Source organism: Corvus brachyrhynchos, unplaced genomic scaffold, assembly GCF_000691975.1.
Source record: "Corvus brachyrhynchos isolate BGI_N302 unplaced genomic scaffold, ASM69197v1 scaffold10, whole genome shotgun sequence".
NCBI classification, from domain to species: domain Eukaryota; kingdom Metazoa; phylum Chordata; class Aves; order Passeriformes; family Corvidae; genus Corvus; species Corvus brachyrhynchos.
In genome coordinates this window covers 2957526-2981063 of record NW_008236180.1, presented here as the reverse complement: position 1 = coordinate 2981063, position 23538 = coordinate 2957526, and the positions used below count along the sequence as shown (strand labels likewise).

The 23538-nt window shown below is 50.7% G+C and overlaps 2 protein-coding genes across 3 annotated transcripts in view; one reads left to right on the top strand and one right to left on the bottom strand.

The window, feature by feature from the left end:
* The window catches only part of BPIFB2 (BPI fold containing family B member 2), a 5664-nt gene extending 3009 nt beyond the window's left edge, over positions 1–2655 (bottom strand). Inside the window, exons 1-7 of the mRNA XM_017736079.1 lie at positions 2634–2655; positions 1893–2009; positions 1558–1651; positions 1166–1273; positions 879–1022; positions 402–447; positions 110–170 (exon numbers count right to left, since the gene is read on the bottom strand). Of these exons, the coding sequence (XP_017591568.1) occupies positions 110–170; positions 402–447; positions 879–1022; positions 1166–1273; positions 1558–1651; positions 1893–2009; positions 2634–2655 (592 nt within the window). The remainder of the gene's footprint in view (positions 1–109; positions 171–401; positions 448–878; positions 1023–1165; positions 1274–1557; positions 1652–1892; positions 2010–2633) is intronic.
* A 10839-nt stretch (positions 2656–13494) lies between these two features.
* Positions 13495–21099, top strand: LOC108447100 (BPI fold-containing family B member 3-like). Of its 2 annotated transcripts, XM_017736069.1 has the most exons (17): positions 13495–13671; positions 14719–14830; positions 15123–15218; positions 15309–15831; positions 16154–16255; positions 16365–16487; positions 16779–16842; positions 17283–17343; positions 17709–17788; positions 18396–18605; positions 18743–18796; positions 18877–19047; positions 19436–19503; positions 19806–19848; positions 20263–20326; positions 20448–20524; positions 20763–21099. In XM_017736069.1, the coding sequence occupies exons 2-17, from the start codon at positions 14734–14736 to the stop codon at positions 20835–20837; spliced, it is 1908 nt and encodes a 635-aa protein (XP_017591558.1). In that variant the 5' UTR covers positions 13495–13671; positions 14719–14733; the 3' UTR covers positions 20838–21099. The 2 variants fall into 2 exon arrangements, with proteins under 2 accessions (XP_017591558.1, XP_017591552.1); XM_017736063.1 differs by having other exon boundaries at positions 13496–13671; positions 15123–15831.
* The last annotated feature ends 2439 nt before the right edge of the window (positions 21100–23538 follow it).

Below are 23538 nucleotides of genomic sequence, written 5' to 3'. Positions count from 1 at the left end.
GCAGAGCCTCTGCTGCTGCAGGGTAGGAATTTATCCCACCTCATTAACCTGCTCCAAAATGATCCTTGAAACCCTCAGTCCATAATGAGACTGAAAGCCAGCTGCCCACCTGCCAGAGACATCAGCCGTTCGTTTGGAAAGAGCAGCAGTTTGGAGACTTCCAGGCAAATCTATGGAATAAAGAACAAAAAGAGAGGTGATAGATGGACATGGGGGTTTGCCGGCATTGAGTTTCCCTGGAATGCCTCTGAGGTGGGTGCTGCCATCTGCTGACAGCAGGAGCCAGGGGATGATGGCAGTGTCCAGTGAGCACAGAGCTGTGGGGGAATAGCACCATAAAGTGCTCTAATTCTTACAGGCCTGTACAACGCTGTCTCATGCCTTTACAAACTTTATCTTACTTTTTCAACGTTGATTTGCTTGTCCACGTCCGATCCTGAGGACTTGCTGGGTGAAAACAACAGAACAGAAGTTAGGAGAGAACTAGATCAGCCAAAGGTGGGTGAGTGTCTTTTATCTGACCCAAAAGGCATCCAGAGACAGAATTACCATTGTTTTCTATCATCTGTTAAGCTATGATTACTCTTCAGAATCCCAAACCACCAGAGAATTGCCACTGGACTTGCATTAAAAGCATTCCAGCTGCACAACTCTAAAAGTACTGCTCCTTTGTGACAGACTGAAACTCTCTTAAAATGGGGAAACCACCCCAAAAGTAGAGGAAAGTTCCTCCCATGAAGGTAAAGTTTTAGTGCTGAGCTTTGAGGGCAGTGAGCAAGTCTCAATCCAATCACCTTCCAGCCTAGAAACACTTGTGCCTCAGTTTCTTCTTTCACCTGTTACCCAAATCCCACAAGGAGGAAAACTGCGGGGCTGACCTGTCCTCAGTGACCCCCTCAGTGCTCTGCACCTCCTCCAGGGTGGGTTTGCAGTCAGAGGTCACCAACTCCAGGTTTCCTTCGGGGTTCATGTCCACATGGAGGTCTGCCAGGATGGACAGTCTCATCTCCTTGGTGGTTGAGCTGTGATGGGGAGGAGAGGAAGAGGCCGGAGCTGGGGGGTGCTCCTGGCCACACTCCCCCCAGGCTGTCCTTGCTCCTGGAGGTGCTTTGTCACTCCAGCCTTGAGCTTGGGCTGGTTCCAGCCCTGCAGCCCCAGCACTCACGGGGCAGATGTGGTGCCAAGGTCCACCTCGATGCTCAGCCGCATCCCGGTGTCAGGGATCAGGGTCAGGGAAAACTTGTCAACTTTGACAGAGATAATTTGGTTCCTGCTGGAGCAGAAAGGAAGGTGTTGGGAGACCAACACAGACTGATACGCAGTCCCTGAGAACCCCCAAAAGTTCACAAGAACTGCACAGATAAAATCCACACCCTGAGGGCAGCATGGGTTCTGCTACTCTTGGACCTCAAAGAAGGAGCCAGGAGCTCATTTCTAAACCTCCTGGTCTCCAGGAGGATCTTTCCCTCACTGGTAAAGTGCCTTTTGTGACAATATTCAAACACCAGTGTGAACCAGGGATATGGCAGCAAGCCTGGGCAAGAGAGGGCAGCTCACCTGCTTGGGGAGATGGGAGACGGGTCTGGGGCTGGCGGGGCCATGAAGTCGTGCCTGAGGACCGACTCTGCATGTGGCTTTGAAACTTCAGCAACTGCAAAACAGGGCAGATGTTTTATGGGAGCCTCTGGGGCTTGTGTCCTGATGGACAGGCTGAAACCCATTTGCATCCCTTACTAACCCCCTGCTGCTAGCCACAGGCAGGGAGTAAAGCAGGTGAGCTGAGTAGTGGCACAGGATTCTGGTGCCAGCATTTGGTGTTTCACCACTGGAGTGGAAGATGTCCCTGCCTCCCCTCCCTGCTGCTGGCATGGGAGATGTGGGTCTGCACTTACGGTATCTCAGTCCAGAGGGGGTGAGGATGCCGCCACAGTCGGGTGACCTGGTGGTGTGAGCTGGGACCAGGAGGCTCAGGAAGATGCTCAGGGTGCAGAGCATTGCCATGCCAGCACCTGGAGGAGGAGGAGGAGAAAGAAGAGGAAGAGGAGGAGAAAGAGGGCATCCACAGCAGCCTGGTCAGAACAGCATGGCCCTTGCCTGGCCACTGAGGCACAGAGCCACAGACCTGCTCCTTGCCTGAGGCTGTGGTGGGGAGCTTGTCAGCTTTGGTGCAGTAACGACCCACAGCTCTCATGTGGTGTCTTAAAAGCACTGACAGAAGGCTCAGCCTTGAAGAGCCTCTGCAATCCTGTGAGCTAGAACAGTGCCTGCAGCAATATCTCACTTGCTGAGGAGCACAGAATGGCCACAACTGGTATAAAAACAGCAAATAAACAGAAGTTAAAATTAATAGAGGAAGGAATGGAAGTTATGGAGGAGTTACAAAATCAAATGAAAAGGTGAAAGTGTTATCTGTCTCCAAAAAACATTTGGGAATTGTTTACAATGTCTTTAATGCTCTTACAACATTACAAAAACAAGTAATTCAGAAAGTTTAACCTGCAGAAAACATACATATTTATCTCAGTCTTTGCAGAAAGCATCACTTCTGGTGAGTGCTGACCCTTATGGAGACACACAACAGTAAGTAGGAGCAATGCCCGTATCAAGCTATTCAGTTTGCAAAGCATCTTTACCTCTCCTGGCTGGTCTTCCCATTCTTCTGACTCAGTCTGTGTCTTGCCGTGGCCACACCAAGAAATTCTGCTGGTTTTATATATCCTCCCAACCAAAGCTGATGGGGCAGGAATTGGCAAAGAGGGCTGGGAACCAGGATACTGGGGGGACGCTTTGTTTTCTGTACCATGTTTATTGTTTCCCTATAGACTTGATTACTTTGGCCGTTGACCTGGCGAGGTGAAGGATTGAACAGCAGGTGCTGGGGCAGCTTGTCTTCACTGTGGTGTTCCTGAGGAGCACAAAGAAAGGCCTCTGGGTGGAGGGTGCCAAGAAATCAAACATTGTTAGAAAGCAAACAGGTGGGTTTCTTTGCTCTGCAGCCACCCTTTCTTCTGAACACCACCTGAACACCACAGGGACAGCACCTCCAAGTCCACCTCTGCTATGGACACACTGAGAGCTGGGGTTGTTCAGCCTGGAGAAGAGAAGGCTCCAGGGAGACCTTAGAGCCCCTTCGAGTGCCTAAAGGGGCTCCAAGAGAATTGGAGAGGGACTTGTGACAAAGGCATGGAAAGACAGGGCAAGGGGAAATGGCCTTAAACTGACAGAGTGCAGGGTTATGTTAGAGATCAGGAAAAAATTCTTCCCTGTGAGGGTGGTGAGGCCCTGGCACAGGTTGCCCAGAGAAGCTGTGGCTGCTCCATCCCTGGAAGTGTTCAAGATCAGGGTGGATGGGACTTGGAACAACCTGGTCTAGAGGAAGGTGTCCCTGCCCATGGCAGGGGGTTGAAATGAGATGAGCTTTAAGGTCCCCCACAACCCAGACTATTCCAGGATTCTACAAGAGGCTGCTGTGGTTTGTGTCACTCTCCCAGCTGGGCAGCTCAGACCAGAAGGGATGAGATCAGCACATGACCTGAAGGAGATCCTGGCAATTTATTCAGGATGTTCTCCTTTTCCATCAGGCCTGGGTAAGTCTGTTGAAGGTAACGTGTTTCTATTGGGTTCAGCGAGTTTTAGACCAGACAGAAGGTATGAAATAGCTCATGTGCAATAATCCCTTCCTTTCTTTAACCCATTCCCAACAAGAAGCCACTGGCAATATTTATTACAACTGGCTGAAAAACGGTGGGTGACATCCCCTCTCTTTGGCAATGTCTCTACAAGCAGTGAAAGCATTCATGGGAGGGAATAAGAGCTCCCTTCCTTCCTGTGCTTGATGTCCATCGTATTCTCCTGGCTTCCTTTTGGCCTGGAGGACAGAGCATGGACCCCCTGCAAACACCATATACACACACCCTCCCTGGCCACACCAGTTCCCCTCTGCGTTCTGACTTCCCCCCATCCCTCCCCAATACTTGTGACCTCTGCTTTGAGGCATGACCAGTCTCCCAGAGAGGGTTGAGTTGCCCCTTTTGGTCTGGCTGCCTTGGCAGTGGGGTGAGGTGTTCAGGGCTTGTTGAAACACCTGCAGCCTGGGCAGCAGCCATTGTCCTTTGTGTGTCAGTGACGTGAGGTGCCGGGCGCTGGTTCCAGGTGCATCTTGACACATTCAAAGCCCTTGGCTCTCCCCAGCACTGTGTTGCTTTCCTGCTCAGCATGACAGGGAAATGCCAAGAAAAGCAGCATTCCAGCCACGCTGTGCATTTCCATCGAAGGCATCCTGGAAGCAGTGTCAAGAGAAAATATGAAGATCGAGCAGCCTGCCAAGGGAGAGCAGGATTTACGCTTCCACACTGATGTAGGCAGCCCATTGGGAGGCAAGAAATGTGTTCAGAAAAGTAAATCCATTGAGAAGATTGTAACCCTCAGATGAGTCCCCTGCAGCCACGGGAGGTGTTTTGTGGGATCTGACTTTGGTAGGGACAAGAATGCAGCCTAGAAAAGTCTCTAAGAAATGAGTCTTTGCTGTGTTTTAGAGCAGCAGCTGGGAATTTGCCCCTGTGATTCCTTTTTCCAGTGCAGGTGATATTGGCAGCTCTCCCTGAGATTGGGGATTTTCTGGGGAGCGTTATTATCTCTTCCAGAAGTGCAAGGGTTGGGGATAAGCTGCCACCCTGGTGCTTAGAGGTGGATTTTCTCCTCCTGAAGAGCTGTTCTGGACCTGATGATGCCTGTGGAGGCTTAATTAGATGTCAACTCACAGCATAATGACTGATCAAGTTACTAGCACAGAAGTGTCTTTCTGGCATGATGCGCTCCTTGTCGGGAGTTATCCATAAATCTTACACTCCTGTTAGATAAGATGTAAATCTCCTTGTCTGGGCTTAGCAGCGGGCCACTGAGCACAGCTCTGGGAGGGAGGTAATGACGGATTAAACCTCATGACAAGTTTTATACAGAAATGAAGAGAGGAAATAAATTACTTTGTGCTGCATTACCTCACCAGGCTGAGCTCCCAGAGCTGGGTCCTGTTGGGTGGGGCACCCAGGAGGGGACGGGTTGGGACAGTGGTGGCCACAAGTCTAAGGGCCAGCCACAGGGACAGCAGCAGCCTGGAAGAGAGTTCTGTGCAGCCCATTTGCAGTCTGGTGGGATGGATGGATCTCCCATGGTGGAGTTAGGACAGGGTTGGGCTAAGGACCCCATTCTCTTGGCAGCTGAATGTTCTTCTCACCCTCACTCCAACCCTGCCTGAAATCAGTAAGAATATTATTGAGGTTATCACAGTTTTCACTGTGTTATCTCCCAGCTGAGCCCACGTCCTCCCCCAGTGTTTGCACAACCCCATGAGCCTTTGGGGAGTGGGAGCTGCTCATCCAATAGTCACAATGACACATGTGGCTCCAAGAGCAGAACTCACCACTGCCCATCTTAGGTTTCTCCCTGCTCCCACTTCTGTCTGTACCATGTAATTAAGCAGATCAGGTTTTTCCTTCAGACTTGGTGCACAAGTCCCTGTTGGCTGTGAGCTCTCATTTGAATGGAATCCGAGACTGAGAATTTACCCAGACTTTAAGATTTATCAGTGAAATTATTTGTATTGGGGGACATTGGAAACCCTGAGGGTTTAGCTCATGCAAGAGTATCACCCAGCCCTTTAATTCTTTCAGTTCTCCTCTTTCTCAGTCAGGTTTTAGAGCCTGACTGTTCCTTACCTCTCTCCAGAAGATCAGCAGGGCTCCTGGGTGTGTTGGGATGGAATATGTTAATAGAGATGTTTCATACAGTACAGTGGGAGCGCTGCAACCCCTCACCCTCTGGCACAGGCTCCTCTCTGGGGGGTCTGTGCTGAACTCATATTCTGCAAATTCTCCAGCAGGCTCAGCTGCTCTAAGTGGGAGTGGTGTTCTGCAGAAAATGGCAGAGGAAGGCATGAGCAAAAAGCCCAACACCAAACCCATGAAAGGCATCTCAGGGTGAGTGATGAGCCACAGCCTCGCACTGCGAGCCCGGAACCGGGGACGAGCAAATAAAAGTGGGAGGTTGGGAAGTGTCAGCCTGGAGGCAGCCACGAATCACTCCCTGCTAACAAGTGGGATATTAAAGCTGGTGATTTTCTGCTTGGCTGTGTCTACAAACACACAGAGAAACCGTAACTTAAAGGCAACAAAGTGCATCAGCTCCTGCCTCAGCACCGTCCGGGGGCAGGTGTCATAGCTCTGCAGTGTGAGGGGGCCCAGCTTTAGTCCATGATGTCTTGATGAAAACCCCAAATTTCTGGGGGATCAGGGCTGGCCCTCCATCCCCCAGATCCATGCTGGATGGGGCTATAGAAATGTCTGGATGCCAAAGCAGTTTTTTCCTGATTTTTTCAAAATTAGACTGTGTGATTTTTCGTTAGGAAGAAACATGTTTCTACATGTAAAAGTAGTTCTAAATAAAAAGTTTGAACAAGAAGAGGAAGAAAAAAGGTAGTGAGAATATCAGTGAGAGGTGACTTTGCTGTAAGCTGCAAATCCCACACATCTGGATCTGACTGTTCCTCTTTACCCAGCTCTTTTCCTGTGTCTTCCCTTCAGGCTGAAGGTGAAAAGATTCTGTTCCCTGGTGATCTCTCTGGTGCTCTCCCCTGGCTTGGGGTTCTTCATGGCTTAGTCCAAATGAGCATCACTGGGAAAAGGTGAATGGGAGCCAGTGCCCACAGAGAGTACGGCTGGGGGATCTGGGGGACTCGCTCATCCCTGGGGTTTATCCTGTGCTGACCAAACTTTGCTCTGAGCAGCTTTACAGAAGGAAACATGGAAATTGCTCTGGTTGCAAACCTGATAGAGGGCAGCTGGGGCAGGACACCACAAACATGGAAATTGCTCTGGTTGCAAACCTGATAGTCAGAGGGCAGCTGGGGCAGGACACCACGGGCACCCTCAGGTTCAGCCCCAGGAACTCCCATATCACCTTTGTCAGTGCTAGAACCAACCCCCCATCAGGTAAGTCCCAAAGGACACATGGCTAGTGTGCTGGGATTGACAATTCCTAAGGGACAGGTAAGAGCACTGTTAGGTGTTTCAGTCTTCCGGTTTGGATTTCTGCAGCACACAAATACTTTTTGCAGTTCTTTTTTCTCTTTTTGTTATGTAAACAAGGGTTTTATGGATAAATTCAGGCCAGCCCTAGTTGTGCTATTCCATGCAATGTGCACATTTGTCTGTTTTGTACTCCCAGACCGTCAGAGCTTCTTTTAGGGATGAAAACCTTCAGCTTCCTTTAAAACCAGAAGATGGCATTCTTGAGAAAAGATTTGCAAAGACAGAAAACAGATTTTATTAGACATGAGGCATATTTTGCCCTAATCCGTACCAGATCAGTTTCTTTAGTGCGTGACTTCCCCCCTTTTGATCTTCAATAAATAATTATTGCTGTGTGCACGAGGGCTCTGAGGGTGACGTGTTCTCCCTGCCCAGCGTGCGGTCCAAGTCATGAGCAGGGTCCTTCACAGCACCCTTCACAAAGTGCTGCCAGCTCTGGTAAGTCCCATCCTCCTCCCATCCTTGTTTCCCAGAGATCATCTCCTCCTCCTTTTCCTCCTCCTTTTCCTCCTCCGCCTCCTCCTTTTTCTCAGTGCACCGTAACAGGTTTCACAGTTTTGCCACACAAAGGAGCTTTCAGACTGGCGAAAAGGAGCATTTCCAGCCATTCCTGGGTTTATGCAGCAAATGCACTGGTGCTGCTGGAAGCCTCCTTGTCCCAGCCTGGCGGGTAGGGATGTGATGCACGGACAGAGCTGTCCTTGGGGTTGAGCACCTGGTTCCCAAAGCCTTGTCAAAGGGCAACTTGCAGCCCCCTAACATGTCATAAAGTCAGTCCTTCTTAGTCAGATACCTGTGGGGCTCTGGCCCTGCTCTTTGCTCAGCTTAAGGCATGTTTAATCCAGAATAACCCAATTCAGCCAGGGACAGAGAAACTGAAGCAAGCCCTGATCTGTGTAACCAGCAGTGGAGGCTCCCAGTGTTTGTGGGTGGGTTCTGCACTGGTCTGGCAGCCTCAAAGCTCTGCTCCCACCAGAAGTGTCTGTGCAAGGTTCTCTCACACCTTTCTTCTCACCCTACAGCTGTGTGCAGCTGTGGATGCAGTGCTCGGCCTTGTGAATGCAAAATTCACCACCACGATTTGTAAGTTGGCATCCATCCATCCATCCATCCATCCATCCATCCATCCATCCACCTCCTTCCCTTCCCCTGTCAAAGGGCAAAGTGCAGATCTGGTAACTTCTGGTTAGTTATCCTTCTTTGCTTCCATGCAGCCAAAATCCCTCTGGGGATTTCTGGTTCACCCTTTGCTGAACCCCGCTGCTGATCAGTGCAACTTCCATAGAGCTGGATCTGAAGGTGGGTGCTGCTGGCTGCCACTGGGTCTTGGAGTGGTGACATTCCTGAAATCCGTTTTTTCAGAGGTGTTGATTTCCCCTCAGCTCAGTGTTTCCTGTGGAGTTTGTTGCTCCATTTCATTGCAGAGCAAAGCACCCAGCACCTGATCCAAATGCAAATCCTGGAACATCTAAGAAAAATGGGAGATGTGGGGCAGCAGACAGGGATGTTGGTTAGGAATATGTCTGTGTGCGGTGTCCTATGGGCATGGAGAACTCGGGGGGGACTAGGATCCTGGTGGGGACTCCCTTTTGCTCCTCCTTTCCCTTTGCAGCACAGCAATCTGGAGGCAGAGTTGGATGTTTCGGAAGAAAAGTTGTGGCTCTCCCTCGCTCTGTGACTGTAACGTGGCTGCTGCTCTCCGGTGCCAGCACAGCAGAGGGACAGTCCCTCTGAGTGCGAGAGGGCACACGCTGCCTCTCACTCCTGCACTGTCACACAGAACCTCCTTTGTCTCTGCCCGAGTTTTTTACAGCTTATTCTAACAGTGGGTTAAAAATAGACGAGGGTCACCATGACATAATCCAGCTGACCTAAAACCTGGAGAGATGAAGTTGTCCTGGTTCAAGGCAGAGAAAATTCTCTGTGTGGGAAGCAGCCCCTCTCTGGAAGGTGACTTCCAGAGAGCAAGGGGGGTTCTGGAGGCCAAAACTGGGGTGAGGAGTTTGCTGAGGGTGAGCAGGATGCTGAGTTCTCCTTCCCTGCGTCTATCTCATGTGGCCTTGGCTTCCTCCCCGCTGGGGATGTTTGGTGTGAACCAGGGGTCTGCATCAAGCTGGGATTGCTGCTGGGAATCTCAGTTTGCGTAACACTGTACCAGGAATTTTCCCCTCACAGCCTCTCCAGCTGCTTTCGTTATCAATACCAGATTCATTTAAAAAAACCCACAGAAAAACCGGAGTTAATCCTGAAAATGAAAATGTTATTTCAAGGAATAACATTTCAAGGAATTACATTTCAAGGAATAACAAATGATGAATCAGCCTCCTAAACAATTTTCCCACGGGCACAAATGCTCAGAAGTGATCCCTGCTCCCAATGCACCATGTGCATTCGTGGGGGTGTTTTGGCCACCAGTAACTCTCCCTGGTGTGGCACCTGTGGGGTGGGATACCTGGCACATTCCTCCTGTCCCCAGACTGTCAGGGACTCTTTAGGACAGTCACTTGCTGGCCCCTTCCATTGCAGTGGAGCTGGAGGGGGGAAGTGTTGGGCAGTGCCTCCAGTTGGGTTCTGTCTGCCCAGTCCTTCGGAGGCAGGAGGGATCTGCATGGACAGAGCCACTGCAAAGGATGCAGACAGCTTCTCTGAAGCCTCTTTGAACATTGCTCCTGTCCTCAGAATCAAACCCCCTTGCTATCACAAGCTTTCTGAAGTCTCCAAAAATCAACACATCTCCCTTAACCACACCTAAAACCAGCTGAAATGGCAGTAAAATCCCCCACCTTGCTGCATCCATTTATCTATTTAACTCGTGGGAAGTATGCCAAAAGCAGAGACTAAACTAAAATACACAAACCCGAGAATTCCCACCCTGTTAATTTTCCCTCTGAGTATTCCCAAAATCCTTTGGTAAGCAGGGAAATGCTGGAGATGCTGGCAGTGCTCACCATGGCTGAGATGTCTCTGACAGTGTCTCCTACTCATTTCAGGGGTGCTGTGTGCAGGGATCCTGTCCGACCTGCTGGGCAGCACCCACAGCATCAGTGGGGACAAGGTAGGGACGCTGCCGTGGTGGCTTTGCCATACCCTGGGTCACCCCAAGACTTTGTGCCATCAGTCCATCACACCCAAGCACAGAATCAGCTGTTAAATCCCACCCAGGTGCTTTTTGCTGTTAAATCCACAGATCACACTGGTGCTGGACATACCTGTCACTGAGACCTGAGGATGGGGACTCTGTGGCTGCAATCCCCAATCCCCACTGTGGCCAGGAGTCAGTGGGAATGGGTGGGGGAGGGAGCAGCAGGGTGCTGGGCTTCCTGGGGTGTTTCTTCCTTTCTTTGGCTTTCCAAGAGTTTGATTCCACAAGCTGAGATAAAAAGACCTCATGACCCCACAGCGAGACTGTCCTGCCATGCACTGCCAGAGCCAGCTGGGCATGGCTGGGCAGAGGCCATGTCCTGAAGGAGCTGATCCCTAAATAAATCACATTTGCATCCACACCTCCCACAAGTCAGGGGTCCAAGAAAGTGACCCCCTGCTCCCGGGTGCACGTGCTGTGAGGGGTGGGGACTGTGCCCGGGGTTTAGGACCTCAGAAGGAGTTAGGTTCAGGCTGGTGTTGGGATTTATCAGCTGCTTCACTGATATTGATCCTGAGTGTGTAAGTCACTGACTCCTGGATAATTTCTTGTCATTAGTAAGTCAATAAACAGCTTCGATCCTGACTTCATTGACATGATTTGAACATCTTTCCTGGTGACAGGAAGCTGGCACTGAATGGAGGATATTTTTGGAAAGACTGTTGTGTTTTACCCCCAGGAAAACCTGCTGGGGAGGCGGGCTCCGAGAACCCCGTCTGTTCTCCACAGGGATTTGTTCTGCATCACGTGTAAGGACTCATTCTCCTTGGGAGTTCTCAACAGTGAGGAAGGAGCTGTAAAACCAGCTCCCCATGAAAACTGGGGCTTGTGATGCCTCTCTTCATGTCACTGCAAACACGGGTCAAATTGTCCTTATTGTTCTTTTGTGAGCTAACAAACAAATTAAATGGTTTGAGTTTCAGTCCTCTGATCAGAGCAAAAAAATGAATCCAAATACCTGTCCACTGCTTTCCTAGAGAATTTGAGAGTGGGAATCTCACAGAGCACCTAGTTAATTCTTTGTGAAACAGCCCCTCTGCTGAGCCACACTATCATGTCACTGGTGCTGGTGACCTGGGGTGGACGTGCAGCCTTGTCCAGCGCTGTCCCCTGGAGCCCTACACAGACCCAGCAGCCCTGATCCCTCAGCAGCAGGGATGTACCAGTCTCTCAGTGGTTCCACAAGGATGGCAGGGCAAACCTGGGTTTCCTCAGGCAGACAGGCCACGTCTGAATGTTGCCATCAATGGGAGAGCAGAGCAGATCTACCTCATTTTCCAGCGACGGCTATGACATTTCCCCAGGCTGCACTGACTGGAGCCTGCTGACCTCCTGCTACCATCAAGGCCTCCGATTCTTCTCAGGGATACGTGCCCCTTAGTCTCTGCCTGACAGCTCCATTTCAGGTGATCCAAGAATAGAGAATTGAACCTGTCTGTTCACACCAGTCCTATTCTTCTCCCTTTGACCAAATCCGTTCTGGTTTGCTCCGTGTTTCTGTCCTCGCTCAGTGATTTGGCTTTGTATTCTTGGGGCTTTGAAAGTCACTTTAGCGAGACTTGGACATCACAGCTTCATTCTCTTTATGGGAATCTGCTTTGTTTTTTTCAAAATATCCAATGGTCAGGGACCTCTGCATTCAGCAGCTGCTGGGGAGAGGCCAGGTTGCTGTCATGCCTGAAAGGTCACTGCACAGGAGCTATTCCCAGAGGTGCCACCCTGCCCCTTCCCTGTGCACTGACCAGTATTGGGGCTGTCTTCATGGTAATTCAGGTTTTGGACAGTGGCTCCCATGAGTATGAAGCGATTCACGATGGATGATAACTTAATACCATCTTGTTAACACCCTCGTCCATCTTATCAAAGGTCATGATCTCACCATGACAGCCGGGCTTTGTGCTCTGGAGGTCCTGGCTGATCAGGTTGCAAGGAGAGTGTCAACTCCTTCAGTGCTTTGACATCTTTGCCACCCCTTCCTTGGCCTTTAATTAAGGTATTTTTTCAAAGCTGGAAATAATGTGTGTCCAAAGCTGGCTCATCTGCTGGAAATATTTATTTCCAAGTTTACAGAAAGTATTAACACTGAGCAAGCAATTTTTTGGGATTATTTTTCAGCAGGGCTGGGGAGCAGCCATCACTATTCACTCCTGTTGTCAATGAGGACATCTGGGAGCAAAGAGTTCACTCCAGTCCCCTGGGCTGGTGCATTCTCCCTCCAGCACAGGCAGCTTTTGCTGTGCTTGTTGGGATGTGCTCCATGCACGGGGACCGTGTTTGGTCCGGGGCCTATGGAAGAAGGTTTCTTTTCCCTGCCCCAAAGAGCTGCTGCTCTTTAGGGCAGGGAAACTGTATTATCTTTGTGTCTCCTGGGCAGCAATCAGGGCAGGGACCTGGACAGAGCTGCAGGGAGGAGGCAGAAGACCCTGGGCAGCTGCAGCACATCTGTTGCATGGGGCGGTATGATAGGAAGGTGTGCCCACAATGGGATCAACAATCCTTCCAGGACTTCAAAAATACCACAAACCAACAAACTCTGGCCTGGGAACTTCCAGGTCAATGGCATCAGCCTCCTAACAGTATCTTCCTGTTAAAGCACATCCCATCTCCAGCCCTCTGGAGCACTCCGAGCAGAGGTGATGGGCTTGGAAGCAATTCCACACCAGTTAGATAAGGGCAGCATTTTCCAGTTGGATGGTGTCTCTCCAAAGAGTCTGTCAGCTCAGGGTATCTGTTAGGCCGTGACATCCGATCAGGCTGTAGGCAAGTTGGATGGGAATGCTGAGCATGTCCTGCTGGCCTGGACAGGGAATAACTGGCTATTTTACTATCTCCACAGTCTGTCTTTACACTGGAAAAGGTGCTGCCTGGCCCTTCATTTATCATAACAGGTGACACATCCCCACACATGGGCTTACTGCTCAGTACTGCAGCCCTGAGAACTGCAGAAGTATGAACAGCCACGGATGGCCAGTGTTTTGATACATTTTTCAGTCAGAACATCAATTTTATTTGGAAAAAAAATAATAAAAGAAAAGAAAAGAAAAGAAAAGAAAAGAAAAGAAAAGAAAAGAAAAGAAAAGAAAAGAAAAGAAAGGAGAGAAAAGAAAAAGAAAGGTATTTTATCAGGGCATGACATCTCAGCCACGTCTGCATCTTGACAGGCTGAAAGGATGATGTTCCAAACCAGGCACCCGGAGCTGGCTGAGTCTGCGCCTACAGGTCGTTGCTCAATGATTTACCTAACTCCTAATATCTCCAAGGAAATATTTGCAGTGGAAGTCACCAGAAACAAGACCTTGTTTGTTTTGCTCCCCACCAATTATTCTGGATGTCCCAAATGACATCACCTGCCTTTTTCCTTCTGTAAAGCTCTATATATGAAGATCCTGGATCCCGGTGATCTTCAGAAGACAGGGACATCGGCTGGAGACAGAGCTTGGTCAGGTAAGAGCAAATTTATTCCTCAGTAAGTGTGTTCCTTGCTTCTGTCTCTGCAAACTCTCAGTGTTGCTTTGGGAGTGGTGGCCTTTTAACAAAAATTGTTATTCTTGCCTGCTGCCTGCCTGAATTATCCTCCAAGAAGTAAATGGTGCCTTTCAGTGTGAGTTTCTCCAGCAGAGATGTGCATGTTCATTGGATTGCAGTCCTTGCCGAAGAAAGGGTATTTCAGGGTTTTCATAAACAATTATCACTTAAATTATCTTTGGTATAGCTCTATTATCTGCAATAGATTTCTAGCTAAGGCAAATTAGACCTCTCACACGTGTTTTGATCCCTTTTTGATGAGTTATTTACATTTAGATAGATTTGGAGCAATGAAGTTCATTTTGGTTCTTTAAAAAACAAAAAGAAGCTACTTCAAGTTGGAGGTCCCACAGAAATATTTCAATGACACTGAAATGTTAAAGTTTACTTTCTCTTTCTTACAATTCTATCAGGTATTTCCACGCAGAGGGAAGCCTCAGATTCTGATGTTTGTGCAGAAATCATGACATTCAAACTGGAGGTGCTCTCCAGTGCATTTGTACTGTGGAGATGTTGCTTTACTTCTAGAGACAATTGTGTTGTCAGAAATGTCATATTTTCCCATAATGCAGGATGCAGGATTTGTTTCTTAGAGAAATTTCCATCCAGAATGGATGTACCCCAGATCACACAGCTAAGTCATACCATTACTCACCAGCACTGAGGGGGTCGCAGCAGGAACATCCCAACAACCACTCACTTTCCCCACGGCTGCTGTGGCCATCGGTCTTTGGAGTAAGGTGTTGACATTCTGGTTTCTCCTGCAGGAAAGTGCCACCAGGAGGATTACTGTCCATCATCACCAGTGTGATGAGTAGGCAGTAGAGGTGCCAGCAGCCTCCTCCCTGATCTTGTCTTCCCTGACAGCCATTTGTCCTTTTTCCTTCCTCCCTCCTCCTCTTTCCTCCCTCCATGGACCGGTGCTCACTCTCCCAGCACTGCTCTCATGGCAGTCACTTCCCACAGTTATCAGGACTGAAGATGTCGGTGTTTTGGACTGTTGTCCTCCTCAACAGCCTGCTGGTCCCTTCACAAGGACTTGGACTCCTGTCCTTGGTTGACAGAGGAGATATGAATGGTAAGTGTATGTAAGAGACAGGATTTATCCTTCTTTTGAGAGCAGTTTTGCTCTTTTGTCTCTTGACCATGCTCAGAAAATCAGAAGCTGGTCCAGATCTGCCCAGCAGTAGTGGCAATGCTGGTAATTTGCATTTATACAGCACTTTGGAGATGGCACTTCAGATACTTTACAGTGGCTGGTGCCACCACCTCATTTGTATGAAGAGGGACAGGGGAGGGGAAGGAAGAGCCAGGCTGGCTTGTGTGCTGAGTCCACGTAGCTCACAGTGACCTCTCATCCTGTTCTTCAGGTATGAGAGATTCACCAGCCAAAGGTCTTCCCCAGAGATCTCAGGATGGTCTCCTTGGTGGCAATCTGCTTGGTGGTCTCCTTGGAAAAGACGGAGTTGTTGGAGGTCTCCTGGGCAAAGACGGTGCTGTTGGCAGTCTCCTTGGAAAAGACGGTCCTGTAGGCAGTCTCCTTGGAAAAGACGGAGTTGTTGGAGGTCTCCTGGGCAAAGACGGTGCTGTTGGCAGTCTCCTTGGAAAAGACGGTCCTGTAGGCAGTCTCCTTGGAAAAGACGGAGTTGTTGGAGGTCTCCTGGGCAAAGACGGTGCTGTTGGCAGTCTCCTTGGGAAAGACGGAGTTGTTGGAGGTCTCCTGGGCAAAGATGGTGCTGTTGGCAGTCTCCTTGGAAAAGATGGAGTTGTTGGAGGCCTTCTTGGCAAAGATGGAGCTGTTGGTGGCCTCCTTGGTGGAGATGGTCTCCTAGGTGGAGATTGTCTCCTAGGTGGTCTCCTTGGCAAAGATGGTGTAGTTGGTGGTCTGCTTGACAAGGATGGTGTCCTCGGTGGTCTCCTTGGCAAAGGTGGTGTCATTGATGGTCTCCTTGGCAAAGATGGTCTTGTTGATACTCTCCTTGACACCGTCCTTGAGCTTCTCATTGGCAAAAATGGTCTCCTTGGCAAAAATGGTCTCGTTGGCAGCCTTCTTGGTAGAAATGGTGAAGATCTCATGGGGTGAGTGAGAGTGGGAGATGGTGTCCCTGAGCAGCCCACTGTGTCTGAGCCATGCCAGGGAAAGGAGATCCTGTTCTGGAGCCTGCACACACAGAGCCCCCTCCCTCCCCTCTTGGGGCAGGCTCATAAACAGGGCTTCATCTGCTGGGATTTTCTGCCTGTGCCTTTTATGTGCCACAAGCTGCTCCTGATGGAGCAGGTGGGGGTCCCTGATGACCCAGGTGGGCAGGACCCCAAGAGCATGGCTGCCGTGCTGGGGGCTGAGGGACAAGGGCTGTGCAAATGTGCTGTTCACTGCCTTTTCCTTATTTCAACCATCCAGACTGAGAATTGTGAACAACACCCTCCCCAAAATCAGTCTGCACTCCCTGCCGGGCTTTGGGCACCAGGTGGACTTCAACACCCAGCTGCTGGTAGAGAGCAGGTAGGGCGTGTCCATCAGGGGCATGGCTTGGGGCAGGCGGTCACCATCTCTTTGGAAAGTAGATGGTCAGCAAATGTCCTGAGCTGCCTGCTGTGCTTCCCCTGGACAGTGTGCCGGGCCAGCCGCTCTGCAAGCAGGTGGAGGTAGATGTGACCATGCTGGTCCAGGACACGTGGACAGCTCACCAGAATGCTCTGAACTGCAAGACTGTTGACATAAACACCTATGTGAGGTATGAATCAGGTGGGACTTGTGGCAGTGGGACACCTTGGTGCTGTTGGTGATCCAGCTGCTGGGCTCAGAGGGGAACAGTTGACCTTTTTTTAAGATTTGGGCTAAGAAAAGAACATTTCTGGGTGTGGGGAACCTAGCACTGGGCAGGATTCAGAGGGCTTGGGAATAGTAATATTTCGGCCCTGAGTATGGACGATGCAAGTGAGGCCTCATGTTTCTCTTGTGTAAAATCCTCTTACTTTCCAGCATTAATCTTTGTCACTTGTTATTTCCTATTTTCTGTTACCAGACCCAGAGTGCCAGTTCTGGATGAGCCTTTGAAACGCCTCCTTAGCAATGTCCTGCAGGATCTGGTGAGTCTGCAGAGCCACCTTCATGCGACCCACCAGTACAGTGCTGGGTGGGCAGGGCAAGCAGCACAGGCAGCAGGCCAGGCTGCCCCATGGATGTGGATATTTGCACAGCTGTGGGCTCAGCGGGGCGGTCAGCCTGTCCTCCTGCCGAAAGGCACCAGCACCATCACCTGTGCCAGGCTCTGGTGGCAAACAGATTTCTGAGCCAACTGCTGGTTTAGCAGCCACTAACCCGGGTGAGGCCCACGCTGGCTCCAAGGGGCCGCTCACCCACCCGATGCTGAGTCCTGTGTGATGGGATGTCCCCCCCAGCCCCGCCTGCAGCAGCTCTGCCCACATGTGCAGCCCAGCAGAGCCCACTGTCACTGGCTGTGTGGGTGCCATGTCACCCACTGGTGCAGCGCGTCCCAGGACCCTCTCACTTCCCTCTGCCTCCCCAGGGCTGCAACATCATCAACGCCAAGCTCAAGGTGTTGAGCTCCCTGCTCAGCTCCAGGAACCGTAAGTGTTGACACCTCCTGTTCCCCTCTTCCCAGTGACATCCTGCCCTGAGCATGGCGTGGCTTTTTTCATTAGGTAAATACAAATATTTTACCAATTTTCTAAAACCAGAACTCCCAGCTCAAACCCAACATTCAGTTTCCCTGCCCCAGCAGCAGCAGACAGCTCTTCCTGCAGAAACCCAGCACAGGAATGGTTGCTTTTAGAAACAACATTTTGCTACAAAATATTGTTTTCTAGTGGCTTTTCTAGCTGGGAATGCTGTGAGCGGGAGCTGCTGCTGGTTCCAGTAACTCTTGGGGCCATGGGATTTGGGAGCATCCCCTGCCATTGCAGCTGAAGAGTTTTCTTCCCTGTCTTCACAGAGGTGCTCCCACTCGGGGCTCTGGGGGACCTGCCCTCCTTCTCCATCCTCAGTGCTGACGCCATCCAGATGGATCTGAAAGTAAGTGCCACCATGTTCCCCCGTCCCAAAACCTCCGACTTTGGGTGATTCATTGGAACATGGTGGCTGTTTGTCAGAGCTACTCAGATTTCAGCTGCCTTCAGGCACATGTTCACTGGAAGGTACTGATGAGTCTGCTCTGGCCACAACCCTGCTATTGCCACTGCTGGGTCTCTACCTTATTTTTTGCCTTTTAATCCTTGACGGTGGCATGAGCAAGAGTGGCTTGATGCTACTTAATTAAGCATAATTGTAGCACTCTCATAGTTTTTAATCAGAAAAGTTTAATTTCATACAGGAGCAGCAGTCACTGCTCACAGACATGTTCTGTTCATAAGTGGTTTGTCAAAGTAATTGACAGGGACCAGAATCATGCATAAAATATCAGCAATGTGTCTTTCCAATCAGGATACGTGGCAGTGCTCCAACGGGGAAGGGGTAACAGATGCAGCCCTTGCCTGTGCCAGGGCAGCCTGGAGCAGCCCTGTGATCATTTAAGTGCTGACAAACCTCGTGTGAGCCGCTCTGCGAGGTCCACAGGCAGGCAGGGTGCCCAGGGCAATCCTCTGAGCCCCACCAACATCCCTCCCTGCTCTGTCCCCTGTAGCTCCTCTCTGAGAATGCCAGAGGTGGCATGACAACCCCCATGCAGGGGCTGCCACTCACTGCCAGCCTGAAGTTGGCCACCGGCCGCCCGCCACGGCTCAGCCTTTCCCAGGACACCCTCAGCGCCCTGCTGGAGCAGGTCCAGGGGCAGGGAGCCCTCAACCTCAGCATCACCAGCTTGACGGGTAGCAAATTCCCTCTGCAAGGCCAGGTCAGTGTCCTGGTTGCTCTTGGGTGACCCAAGGACACCCAGCGTTGCCTGCTTGTGTTTGTGGGGTCCAGCTGAGGCCAGCGTGGGCTTTGCACGAACCCTCCCGGGCAGCGACGTCACCGGTGCTGTTCCCACAGGTTCCCGAGAGCAGCTCGCTGACCATGGATGCCCTTTTCCCGTTCATCCCCCAGGTCAGTCACCTCCTCCATGTGCATTGATTCCAACCCCACCACTCACCCCACCCTTGCCCTGACCTCCTCTGCCCCTGCAGCTCGCCCGGGTCCTCCCTGGCTCTCTGCCACTGGAGCTGCGTGTCCGAGTGAGCAACGAGCCAGTGGTGACTGTGAGGGACGGAAGAGCCACTGCCACCCTCAAAGCCTCTATCGACGCCATCAGTCCCGCCCTGCAGACCTCCCAGGGGCTCCTGTTCTCCCTCGATGTGGTGAGTGAGCTCCCAGGAGATGAGATCCCTGAACAGGGCGATGGCTGAGGCTGGATGACTGCTGGCATCCCCTTGGCTTGCCCTACCCTTGGCCCTGCAGCATTTGCACTTTTGTATTTACCGCATCATCAAAACAGTGATGCCCAGTCCTTTAAACAAGCTCATAACCAAGCATAAAACGTAAGTGAAATGTTTCAGGAATAACACAAAATAAAGACAGGAAGGTGAACCCTGGGGAGAGAGATACATGATGCCATCTGTCACAAAAATGTGGCTTCTCGGCACAGACAAGTGTTTTTTCTCAGAATGGGTAATTTACAAATACACTTTTCAGTCTTGGGAGCTGTGCAGGGGAATAACCTCATTTCTTTCATTGTTCCATTTCCAGGACATCGTTCTGAACATCACCCCATCAGTCTCTGATGGCAAATTGCAAACCTCCCTGGCTCTTGACAGGTAGAGCCCAGCTCTGCGGGTGGGGGGGCTCTGCCTGGGGACAAATGGAGCTGGTGGCAGTGAGGGGGGACAGTGACGTAGACATAGTAAAGATGTCAAGGGCTGCTGGAGCCTTCCTGCCTCATCCCAGCCCCCACCTCAGACCAAATCTATGGCTGATGTGATGAGACAGTTGTAAAAAAGTTGTTCTGTTTTTAAAATCCTGTATCTTTATGAGGGTGAGGAAAATTCCAGACTGAGAAAGGGCCTGGAGGAGGCTGCACCAACACATCCCAACTCTTCCTTGTTTTCATCTTTTGTAGCATCAACCTGACACGGTTCCCCTCGAGTCTTGACGCTTCCACTGTAAGTGCATGCCCTGGATCGAGGTGCTGCAGTGAGTGATGCAATGGCCAGAGGCTCTGTGTAGGGGAGGAAAACCAAAAGCTAATTCTTCTTCAGTTTTCACCCTTCTACTTCTCTTGGCAGAGGGCAATTGCTCTCTGTCCTGCAGATCCTTCTGTGCTGTACAGCAGTGACACTTGGGTGTCTCTCCTCACTTGTTGGCAGCACAGTGGGGGTGCTGGGAATGGGGGAGGAATAATTAAAAAGAAATTACCCAAAGAGCATATCCACCCTCAGTCCTGGGAGTGTTTCACTGGAGGAAGAAGCTTCCTAGTGCTTGTGTTTCATAGCACTGAGTAGAACTCAACCGATAACCCTGCCATGGCCCAATAACCACTGCTCTCCTCTGCTACTGACACACCCTCTTCCCTGCAGGCCTCCTCGCTCACAGAATGGCTCAAGAAGGTCCTCACAAATGTATATGTACCTTCTGTTAGAGGTATGGGGGTTAGGGTCCCCTCTCATCTCCAATTCAGCTGGATTCGGGGCTCTCCCCCCCCCTTGCTGCCTTCATTCTGGGTTTCATCCCTGTGACGAGATTCTTACACCTGTTTTTGCAGATGCCTTCCATGTGTCGGTCCCACTGCCCAATGTCCTTAACACCAGCCTCAGGAACGCTGAAGTTGACATCACTGATGTAAGAATTGCATTTTCCCACCGTGCTGTGTCCTGGGGAGTGGGAATGTGCCCACCCAGGGCTGGGACGTGCAGATCCCACACCCCCATCCCACCCTGGCCAGCCTCATTTCCCATGGGCTGCTCCCAGTTTCCCCCTGCTGGTGTGGACCCACAGGAAAACCTCACCTGGGGTATGGGAAAAAGCTGGTGAAAGTCTGAATGAAACAACTGAGTCGTTTTTGTGCTGCTTCTTCCAGGTGGACGAGTTTTCCGGCCAGACCACTCTAGAAAGATTCTGCTCAGGAGGAGCCTCGATGCTGTTCCCTTTCTGAGGCAGCACATGCACCCCAAGCCCTGCTCTGCTCCACTCTCTCCCTCTTCCTTTCTCTCAAGCCCTGCCCCATGCTGTGGCTGTGGCCTGAGCAGGACGGGCAACAGCCTTTGGCCAGCATCAGGGTGGGAAAACTTCTTGGCTGGTGGATGTTTGGGGGTTTCTGTGGCCGCTTCTAACATCCATAGCCAGGAAGCAGAGCTCTTAGGCATAAAGGTTGCTCTTGTATTGCTCTTTCAATAAAATCTTTCACTGTCACAGTATTTCCTTCTCTGGATATTTATTCAGATGTGTTTCTGGCTCCCCACACCTGTTTGCCTGCTCCATGCCCCTCTGCCACATGGATGGGTGGGGAGGCTGTGCCTTCAGAGGATGAACTGGTACCTCAAGAGAGCATTTCTGAAGCACAGCCTGTGGCACCAGCTGTGAAACAGCCTCTCGCAGGGGCACTGGGTTGGGTGCACGTGGGTGCCCTGCTGGAGCCCTCTCTCGTGCCTGACTGACGAGGGGCAGAGGGGAGATTGCAATGCAGTGCTGGCACAGCTCTTGCTGATATCTCCCTCTCCTTTGGAGCTCTTTGGAGCAGCTCCCGCTGGCAGCAGGTCCCACATGGAGCCTGCTGGTGCTGGTTGTGCAAGGCTCTGTCCAGAGCCCGGCACAGATAACCTGAGCTCACATTCCATAGGGATTTATTTAGGTGTGTATTATGCCCTTGTTGTGTAAGACGCACCAGGTTATCAAAAAAAGCACATTTGATCTCACAAAGGTATTAAGTGTTGAGGGCACCAGAACAAAAGCACCCTTATAGCCAGGAGTGGCCATGGGGGTGTCCCAGCACAGGAAGGAAACGCCATCTGCCAGGAAGGAGCTGGCAGCTGCAGGATGGGTGGGACAATCCTCAGGAGCCACTTCTCGAGGTTCCTCGAGCACTACAGGAGACAAAAATCTCCTGGCACTTTTCCAAAGCCTCCCCATGCACTTGCTGGAAATTTAAGAATTTCCCCCTGATGTGGTAAGCTGTGTGTGCCAGCCCACGTGCAAGTGTCAGCAGGCATTTCTGTGGAAGAAGCTGATTTCCCAGCACGGCTCTTTCAGGTCAGTGCAGCCACAGTCTCAGGCAGCAATTTCTTCCCTTTATCCCTGGGTTCTTGGGTAACAGTGCTACCTGATACTGGCTGTCCAGTAACCTGTTGCTCAATGCTTTTCCCTGGTTTACAAGTCTTTATTCATAATGGAATATACGAAACCCACAAATGGTGCTTTACACCCTCAATCCACCAGCTTTGAAAATTTAGGCACCTTTCCACATTTCCTGCAGCACCATCACTGCATAAGGGTCTGCTGTGTGGGTGAAAGCAGAGGTGCCCACAGAGCAGCATAAGGTCTCACCTTGACCAGGAGCTGAGCAAAGCCAGGCTTGAAATTCAGGATGAGGTCAGGTAAAGAAAAGGAGTCCAAATAGTGGCACAAGGTACTGTGAGCTTGGGGGGACAGAACCCCTGTTTTACCCCCAAACCTTATGATACACCCTGGTGAGCCAAGAAAAACCATGGGAATAAACCCAACAATAGTAGGAATGCAGGTGAGTAATTCTAGTTTATATTTAGTGACTAGTCTGAAAAATCAGAAAAGAAGGTTGCTACAGCAAAATGAAAACCCTCTTCTTAAAATCCATTCATTTAACATGAAAATTTCAGGAGGTTTTGTGTAGTGGTATCCTTTTGAGGTTCTGGTTAATTTTATCGTTATAAGGTTAAAATGAGCCATTTTAATAAGAAAGGCCAATGTGAGTCACTGATATGATTTCAGCCTTAATTTTCACACTCACCTCAGGGTGAGGGGGGCTCAGGTTGGGCTGTAGGTTACGAGGAATCATTTCACAGTGTATGAATGGTGTCACAGTGCCCAGGGATGGAAAGGATTTAGGGGGTGACCATAAATAGGAATAAGCAAACAGGGGCTGGGGTGGGCAGGAGCTGGCTGGAAACCTCCCTGTGGATGGATGGATGGACTCCCCCTCTCCCCACTGTGTGTTCCCAGATCCATTGGCCCAGCGTGGCTCTAACTCGTGAATGGTTTCCGTTCTCCTAAAGCTCGTGTTTTCTATTCACTGAAAAATTGTCACCCATCTCGAAATACCTGACAGCCCTTGATCTCAGCCCAGCCTATCTCCACTCTCCCTGTTGTTGTTCCCCAGGTCCTGCCAGCACCTACAGCTTTCCCAGTCCAGCAGCAGACACGATGCCACCATTGCACTGCCCTCCTGTGCATCCTGCTGACCCCAGCATGGAGCCAGGCAAGAGATGCCATCCTCAGGCTCAGTAAAGGAGTTTTGAGTGATGGTGAGTCACCAGTGCCACTCTGGAAAACAGGAGCCAAGGGGGTCCTTTGGGATTGACACCCTCATACCAGCACCCATGATCAGGGAAGGAAGAGCAATTGCATGTGGAAAGGGAAGAGCATGATGCTTGTGAGCAAACCTTCCCCCTCCAAACTGATCCTGGAGTAGTTTTGTTTATGTAATTAAAATTTCAACTGGCCAGACTCTTAAAAGAAGAAAGCTCCGTGTGGGATCTGACGGCTGCTGGGAAGTCGTGCAGGTTTGTGGGGCAGAAGAGGCTCCTGAGCCGGCTGGGGAAGGGCCGGGCTGGCGGCAGTGCGGGGGCGTTTGCCCGTAGAGGGTGCGCGAGTTGCGCGCTGGC

Bases quoted from the DNA above. Each gene is read 5' to 3' on its own strand.
- LOC108447100 (XM_017736063.1), top strand. From the start codon at position 14,734: ATGTCGGTGTTTTGGACTGTTGTCCTCCTCAACAGCCTGCTGGTCCCT. The intron at 16,256-16,364 runs GTAGGGCGTGTC...TCCCCTGGACAG, and splicing joins CAGCTGCTGGTAGAGAGCAG to TGTGCCGGGCCAGCCGCTCT. The intron at 16,843-17,282 runs GTGAGTCTGCAG...CTGCCTCCCCAG, and splicing joins GCAATGTCCTGCAGGATCTG to GGCTGCAACATCATCAACGC.